The 9,597-nt window shown below is 42.7% G+C and overlaps 1 protein-coding gene across 1 annotated transcript; it reads right to left on the bottom strand.

Moving 5' to 3' along the window:
• Positions 1–918: 918 nt before the first annotated feature.
• SARC_01907 (hypothetical protein) lies at positions 919–9,328 on the bottom strand (the record flags this gene model as incomplete). The annotated part of the gene is made up of 8 exons (XM_014304341.1): positions 919–1,047; positions 1,834–1,999; positions 3,049–3,328; positions 4,252–4,363; positions 5,551–5,640; positions 6,707–6,802; positions 7,311–7,481; positions 7,988–9,328. The coding sequence occupies 8 exons, from the start codon at positions 9,326–9,328 to the stop codon at positions 919–921; spliced, it is 2,385 nt and encodes a 794-aa protein (XP_014159816.1).
• Positions 9,329–9,597: the final 269 nt, after the last annotated feature.

Genomic DNA, 9,597 nt, shown 5'->3' with positions numbered 1-9,597 from the left:
ATATATATATACCCGCACACACTCATACACACATGCACACACACATGCACACACACACACACATTTATATATAAATACAAAAAGAAAAAGAAAAACACACACCCACACCTCCATCCCCATCCCCAACCCAGCCACACACACCCACACCTCCATCCCCAGACCCACGCTCAGACCCAACCCAGCCACACACACACACACACACACAAACACATTTATCTAGGTGTATGTAAACATTATACACATTTGGTAAGCCCACTAGTGTCTGTGCACACTTTGTAAACAGTACTTCCAATCGAGCGAGCATGCACTAACAACTAATATGTCGCAAAAACACCAGTCACAATAGTGTAATCCAACGAACCAAAAACTGTATACACACTACTATTCATATCGACTGCACACAATAGGTCTCAAATTGTACAGGCCATTAAGAACAATAAATGAAGACATACTACTCTGTACCACACACAATGGAAGCAAACATGCACACATTCATACATAATCGATCCTTAAAGAACATCAATGAACAAGTCACTACATGCTGAACTCCAAAATGGTTCGCAACTGTGGCACTGTGTACATTTATCATCGATGTGTCATCACACAAGAACTAAATACAGCAATCAACTCTCTCCATACCCACTACTACTCGAATAGCTTCTATTAAATCACCGATGTGTCATCACACAAGAACTAAATACAACAAATACCTCGCTCCATACCCACTACTACTCGAATAGCTTATATTAAACCATTGATGTGTCATCAAACAAGAACTGAATATAACAAATACTTAATAAATGCCCCCAAACCCACTACGACTCGAATAGCGACTACTAAAAACCATCGATGTACCATCACAGAATATTTCAATACAACAAACACCCCAAAGAAGTCTCCAAACCCAGTACCACTCACTTACTTCGCTCTGAGACCCTCCATATGCGCCTTGAGTGAACGCACTCGTATGCGTATGTGTTTCTGTGCCTTCTCAATAGTTTTGATCTTGACAGCCACTTTCTTCCTCTCACGTCTCTTATGTTCTTGCTGTTGTCGTGTGTAAGTGGGAGTGTGCGCATGCGCATGCGTGTGCGTGCGCGTGAATGTGCGTAGATATGCATAAGTGAGTGCGTGATACAAAAATGTTTGTGTACTGCTTACATTGGATCCATCGATATATCGTCGGTAACCGTAAACCGTGATTCCATAGATTTGATGATAAGCAGCGCATCCACAAGTATTCAACAAGTGAGATCCACGATAAGCTCAAGCATTGCAACGACAGGTTCTAAGCCGAATGAATAGGTTGCTCTGAACGCTAACCTTGCAAGTGTGGCAGCATGCTAAGTGGAATGCAGCTCATGCATAAGCATTGCGGGTGGGAAAGATAACTATATGCAGTGCGTACGATGTGCACAAGCATATTGTAGGTGTGTACTCTAAGTCCACGAATTCTATGAACATACTCAACACGGCACAAGCATACTTTAAACGTTTACTAATGTTGCCATGCATTCTATGGATGTACTCAGCAAAGCATAAGGGATGGAGGACTGGTTATGCTCAGCTATGGACTTGGCGTTGCAAATGAATTGAGCATTGAAAGCTAAGGTATTTAACATGCGCACATGCGCACTTAAAGCGCACACTCAAGTAAAACAATGCATGTAAAATATAGGGTTCGTGTGTCACACTCCCTTAAGAACGATGTGTGCTTGGTGCGTGGCAATAGCGCTGTACATACTCGTCATGCACAGACTCATATCTGACATGTCATGAGGTGTGTTCTAGGAAGTTAATGTAAATTGTATTATTAGTGATAGTACCCCATACCTTGGTGGGATTCGCGATAGGATTTGTGTGCACAAGTTCACTCATGAGCGTTGTAGGGGGAACAAGTGCTACAGTTTTGGTAGCCGGACGCCTTGATCTCTTTGCCACATCAATCTGCATCACTTCGGTGACGGTTCCATCGGACTGGACCTCACGCACTGTTTTGCTGTAATGATGAATAGAAAAATACTGGAATGTAAAGATGGATGATACAATATACATATGCAAAGGTAGATAACACAATATACGTATGTAAAGATAGACAACACAATATACGTATGTAACGATGTATGATACAATATAAATATGCAAAGGTAGAAAAAACAATATACGTATGCAAAGATAGACAACACAATATACATATGTAAAGGTGGATAACGACATGTGTATTGAATATCGATGAAAGTTTGAATTGGTAGTTGTATGTATTCACGGTGTGTCTGTTATCAGTCTACACGACATCATGGATTTCACTTGGCTGCGATCTCAAGCACTGCTTTGCAGTGATGATGGGGATCACAAAGTCGATCTATATATATGTATGCGTGTATGCACATCCGTTATGTAGGTAAAAGTGACCACCAATGGGTCTAGGTGTATTCACCTTACTAAGCTAAGCGTGGCTTGCTATCGTGCTTTAATGCTACACACCTGAGCCGCTCAGAGTTACTTCCTTACGCTGTGACCTCGGTCACTGTGTTGCCGTGAGACACAAGCGTACATGCGATTCGCTATTTTTATAAAGATCTAACAAGTATCTTAAACAACTTCAACTACGAGGGTACCCAGCACAACACACACCCGCAGAGTAGGATATAGCTGCTAATACAACACCTTGCACATCCAAACATTCTTATATGGCTTGCAAAAACACACCACCATAACCACTCCACGCATCACGGCAACCCACTGCACATCATGCAATGAACGATATGGGTGGACGCAATACTCAAAATACCGCAGAACGCTGACTCCAAAATTAATCGTACAAGACCCAAACACACATACTAAAACTGCACTACATAACCTAAACCTTAAAACTTCCACACGCGGGACTAGCGACCAGTATAAAATCTTCTTGTTTGGACACTCACACACTCGTATACGGCTATTAAAACGGCACCTACAAGTGTGCGACAGGTGACGCCAAGACATACAATTACAGGAACATTTTCGCGAGACATGTACACTTCAAAATGTGCAAACACAACACACCTCTGTTTGCTTTTGCGCGGTTTCTTCTCCTTCTCCTTGACTTTCTTCAAGGCCCTCTTTTTCAGCTCGTCAATCGAGATGACATCCTCACCCCCCGCGTCTGTGTGTATATCCGTATACAAACCACCGTCCGAAGCATCTGTTATCTGATTCTTCGCCCACTTAGTGGTCGTTAATGCTTTGCTCGGAGCTTTACGCTTATACGTACTCTTCTTTTTGGGCTTTTTGCGCCGATTATTCTCAGCCAGAAGGGATAGGGGAGCATCACTATCTGAGTCATCTACACAACCAGCAAGAGTATACGAATAAAAGTATTGAATATGTTTAAGTACGTTGTCGTATAGTAATGATGATACGGAAGCATAGTTAGCTTTTGTGACTAATGTATATACGTTTTGTATGCTACAGGATACATGATACGCGTCAAAACGGCAACAGGAGAGCGCTATCATCCTCAGTGTACAGCCGACTGTCGTGAGCTACATGATCGTTATGGATAGAATTTTAAAAAGGCAGTTCTTCCATCTATATCCAGACAAAAGGTATATAGAAATAAGTATACAAATACCGCGTATGTACTGCATTTGCAGAATCTGATATTACACTTAATTTCGCCTAGTACCTATCAATGATGGTTGCTCTAGACGCCTTTTCCAAAGCTAGTAGATCAATAATTACTGTTAGTAACAATGCTCATGAGTGCTAACTCCCCCCCATATCCTTACCTGCATGCAGTAGAGAGACAACAATAGAACTTTTAATCTATTGCTTAACCTATTGCCCCGGGTATCCGGGGTATCTCCCGACACAGTGGGAGGGGGGGGGGGTGTAGGAGGGTTACTCCACCACCCTCCACCTTCGTAGATCCGAAGGGATGGATCTTACATCCCTGCGGATTCCCCTTGCGGGTATCGGATAGGCACTCGTGCTATTTATTGAATATAGATACCGAGTTCCATACGTGAAACTTGCAATATGTATAAAGCAGTATATTTGGAAACATATGAACACATAAATCAATGACTACACATTAACACTCATATGTACGATACTGGCTGAATATGTACGATCATATGCAAGTTTATTTTTATTACAATGATGCGCTGGGATGATACGTATGCATATATATAAATAGCTCGTACACACCAACGTCTGTTTTAACACACACTAGCACAATACATATACACACATGTCGGTCAATACCATTTGAAGATGATTTTGAAATGTAGCCCTCCACAGGTTCCCCCTTTCGCATCAGTTTCCGTCGCTTTGTGATGGCGATTGGCGCAGCTTCACATTCTGAGACATCCAAATCCTACATTGGCAAACGATTTCAAATGTTAGCGGATGTACTCAGGCTAGTATATACCGTTATACCATAAATGTAATCTATTTTTATAGGATATACAATAAATGTGATCTGTTTTTTATTAGGTTACACCATAGATGTGATCTATTTTTTATATGTTATCTCATCATAAATGTAATCTAATTTATGTTATACCATTAATGTAATCTATTATTTTTTAGGTTCTACCTTAAATGTAATCTATTTTCCTAAGTAGTTGAAAAAGGCAGACAATCTCCAAAAAGTAGAAAACGCACTCATGCTTGTATGGCTCTGTTAAATTATATTTGTATTCGGCAAACAAAGAAGCATATGCTTTGGCAACCTGTTACACTAGATTTGATAATCAATACACATATGCTTGTATCGGATGTCTCACTTTTGAGTACACAGACCTGTGCGCACAGTGCCACGCAACAGCGAGCATGTACGAACCATGGCGCCATTGCATGTGTACAAGTTTTATCAGACGCCTACGTGCCGCGAACTCTCACTTTTGTGCGAACACGTTTGTATGACTCGTACGGTTTGCGTGCGTGCGCGTATGCTGTTTTTATGTATGAATGTGATGTGTTTTTGTACTTTTGCATACACACAAGTTTCTATTTTCCTGTATGAGTGTGATGTGTGTTTGTACTTTTGCTTACACACATGTTTGTGTGTGTACGAGTCATGCATGGGCATGTGTACACACATACCTGTGGAAGCAGTCATGCTGTAAAATATATGTATGAATGTGTGCTAACGTAGCAAATCCTTGTGTATCTTTGAAGTATATATAATATCCATCGCATATCATATAAGAATCCTTGCTGTCAAAATTAGATATTGTACTTGTAATCTACTATCCAATATGTTTTACCCCTTACAAGGTATATATAGTACAGTGTTTGATTCCCATCACGCGTTTCAATGATTTTGCATAACATACAACACATTCACCCAGCCGCAGTTACACCCTTCGTATGTGTACGTGTGTACACAGATGAAGAGCTTGAAAGCTTTTAATGTGGAGAGTGTGGCATGGACAGTGCGTTGTGAGGACCTGATCTTGTACTTACACTTCAAATAACTACTTCTAAGATAATCCAGTGTACAAACACAACTTACAGAAAAAACACACCCTCCCTATAAACACTTTGAAGGGAATCTACCTGTGTGATGGGGACGCGTTTTGCCGTAGGCTGAGTGTCGAATTCGTTCGTTAAGTAGACATCGGATTCCATGTCAGAAGCTTCTATGCCCTATAGAGGCGGAAAAGGACAGCAATTATATAACACTAAAACGTAGAATTGGGTGCGTTACTTTCTAAGTATGTTCATCATGTGATGTACAAGTAGACGCGACAGACATGGCCCATACCAAACTCATTGATACGCATGTCACACACACACCCACAACCACGTGTACACACACACACACACATACACACACACACACACACACACACACACACACATACATACACATTCACAGACACAGACACAGATACAGATAAAGATACATACATATATATATATATATATATAAATGCATATATACATATGTGCCCTGCACCATATTCCTCATGAATGATACATCTAAACAACGAGTACAATTGACTGTCAATCGGCGGATATGTGCATCTCGGGAGTCGAAAACAACGACACAGACTAAACAAATCCAATTTATGTAGGTGTACCACCTCGATTGGAGAGAGACTTTATACCATTAGATACAACCTTGTCTACGCCTACATATGGCAAATACTGGTGCGGATGAGGATGTGCGTGTATTCAATTACACAGAAAGTCGTATATCGAGTAGTGTGTTGGTGTATACATATCCATAATACACCATTATACAGTGCAAACATCCTGCAGCCGCACCTTATATAGAATTTCACGGCACGTCACTGTCGTAGGCAAACACACCATACATGCGTTGTTCGACGTGTCACAGAGCTGGCGTAGTTTGTAACTTAGATAAGGGCCGTTCACCAATAACGTGCAGCTGTATTCTACTTAGCCCACACCTAAACACGCATACAGTGATGCGTATACACCGCGGCAAGCGAATACACCGGTACATATGCAGTGATCCTATACATAGTAAGAACGTACACAGCGATCGACTACACAAACGCCAATAGAACCAAACTACACAGCAGCACGTATGCAATGATGTATATGCACATAAAATACGTACACAATGATGGATAAACACAACGCATATGTAATGATGCATATATGTACAAAACGTGTACATAACGGTGGATAAACAAGTCAACGATTATGCAATACCAAATACCCACAGCAGAATTTAACGTACGCGTGCTGTTGCTGCGGTCGGGCGTGTTGGTGGTGGCGGCAAAGCCATCGAAGACCGGCCGTTGTAGTCGCTCTCCGGTCCCGACATATCAAAGACCTGCAGACGATACATTCTGATATGAACAGAGAGATATGTGGAGATTCACGTCTGGGATAAAACGTAGATACTCTCTGTACGGATACAATACATCTTGATCGGTTGCGATCTTTTGTACATGCAAAGCTAGTTAAAATTCCAATACGATACATGTATCTATGAATAGGAGCGCATGCTATACAAAAAAGGTAAATATGCCGCATACCCACATATAGATCTCCATCCAATTATACTACAATCACAAGCCCATACATTACTACCCGCCCTCTCCCCACTCTGTACGCCCAACATGGGTCTTGTACACACTATCCAATGCAATACATAATGTCAAACACTCGCTTGTACCAATGTATACATACGCTCTAGATAGTATAGAATCACAAGCCCATAAGCTAGTACCCGCCTTTCCCCCATTCTGTACACCATATCCTTATCTTATACTTACCTGCCAAAGCAATACACAAGGCAAATACCCGCATGAACCAATACACACACACGCAACAAGTACCTCTCGCCTTACAGGCCCTGCTTTCGACAGCTTTACCATCGCTTGCGATGCGATAGCTTCGTCTCGGTTGTGCGCATCTATGGCCTTCCTGGCCTTCCGTTTCTCGGCCACAATCTGCGCGACGCGTGCCATGGTCTCGCTCACCGTCAGATTCTGATCCTCCGTATCCAACTGTGGGTGTCAAGGTGTAGTAGTAGTTGCCTTCAGTTGTGTTGTTTATTTGTTTGTGATCGAGTTAGTTCGTACATATGTCATAAATGTTTAGGAGTAGCTGCCTTCAGTTGTAATTGGTGTAATTTGTAGATACATATGCTTAGTGGTTGAATTCGAAATGCGATGTGAATCCGTTAAACTGTAACCGAGTGCAACTGCAATCAAATGTAGTCGGAACCTCTTTTAGCGGTTTACAAGTAAGCGTGAGTGTAGCACGCACAGTTGTCATTCTATATACATATCAGCAGCCGAGATAACTTTACACCATCCCTCTAGCAATACGTGTTTTCTTCCTTTCAACCAACACCATAAGCAGCAACATACATACTGCAATGCAATTTTGCGTCACAACGAAGCATGTACAATCTTCAAGTGTGTGAGCAAGTACACGCAAACAATTCACGTGGTACCACTGCACCGACTTTGAGTTCACACATTACCCCCCACACATCCTGGATACACACCCGAGCCTCCTGTGATCCCGGGGGGTCTATAGTCACCATCTGCGAGTTCTCAGCTGCCTTTCCAAGCACCGTGTCAACCGCCCATTCAGCCTTCTCTGACACCTCCACAGCCCCCAGCACACTTTCTATCATATCCTTAGATGCCTGGCTGTCACCTCGTATCCTATTTTTGTCCTGAGCTTGCTTTAAGCCATGTCGTTCGTTCTGGTCATGTGCATGCACTACACTTGTGTGCGCGTGTGCCTCAGCATTCGCCCCACTCTGACCTGTACCACGCAGGCTCGCATCAATTGGCAGTGGTGCGCGTGTATGACTCTCTAACTCCGATCCTTCTCCTAATAGTCCCAATGCTGCACGTGTATCCTCTCGTGCGTCGCTGGTTTTGCGCTGTGTGTGTGTTGTGTCCACCGTACTGACAACCGCAGGCTGTGCAACTGTTGCTTTGGCAGGTATCCTTGCACTAAATTTCTTGGGGGCAAACTTGCTTCGCTTCGCTTTTTTAGTCACGGCTACTTCCGTAGTCATATCTGCGACAGTAGCGTTTGTGCTTGTGTCCACTGTATTAAGCGTATTTTCAATGACATTGGAGTTTGTGCGAGTAGCAGCAATTTCACCTTTTGAAACAGTAATAGGCTCATGCACACTCTCTACTGCATTCAAACTCGTGCTTGTTGGGTTTGTGGGTGCGACTATGCTTTGTATCGTTTCAGTGGTGACTTCAGCGCCCTTAGTTTCACTACCATATGGCAAGTTTGAAACTGTCGTAGTTGCAACCTGTGTGTCAGCACGTACACTTTCTTTATGTTTTTCAGTGTTGGCATCCTTTCCCAATCCAACTTCTTGCATTCGTTCGCCTGTAAGTGCTCCAGCAAGTACGCCAGATCCGCGTACAGCTGAGTATTCTGTGATCACTTTCTCCGTTTCCATAACAACAGTCGATCTGTTCATTGCGGCAACTACCTTTCTCTGTGTAGTCGCTATCTTCTTTGGCGCAAACTTGGTTTTTCTGCGAGGTTTATCCACCTTCGCACCCGTAGTGCCGTCCAGGACGCCATTGCCCATATTAATATGTGCATTCTTATCAGTTGTTGTATCTACAGTCAGCAACACACTTTTCTCCGTACTCACACCTAAATCTGCACCCGCATCAGCAGTTGTACTGGAATCAATATCCGGAACAGCCTTACCATCGACATGTATAGGCCTACCTGTCACCTGTGCTTTATCGGCGACTTTAGCCCCACCCGTCAGTTTCGGAGCAAACTTTTGTCGCTTCTTGGCCTTACCAGAAACTGTACTGCGATTCAGAGGCGCACTCGTGACACTGGCACTGGCAGCCATCCCTACAGTAGGTGTAATTACAAAATCATCAAATGTATAGGCCGTGATTTTATGTGAATTGTATGCCGTGAGAATTAAGAAAGGTACATTGCAAATACAGCGTCGAGAGGTTGATTCACAGAACCTCAAGTTGTTTGCGATATCTCGTACCGTCGAAGAGAATGAGGTATGACGGATACATATGCAAGAGCAAGTTCGGCGAAGTCCTATTGGTGTAATCTAATCCCCAGTTCAGTGGCGGAAAGCACACATGCCTCCTGTATAATATA

Source organism: Sphaeroforma arctica (genome assembly GCF_001186125.1).
Source record: "Sphaeroforma arctica JP610 unplaced genomic scaffold supercont1.81, whole genome shotgun sequence".
Classification (NCBI taxonomy): Eukaryota; class Ichthyosporea; order Ichthyophonida; genus Sphaeroforma; species Sphaeroforma arctica.
Note: the sequence above shows the minus strand (reverse complement) of the source record. Positions and strands in the feature narration are given on the sequence as shown.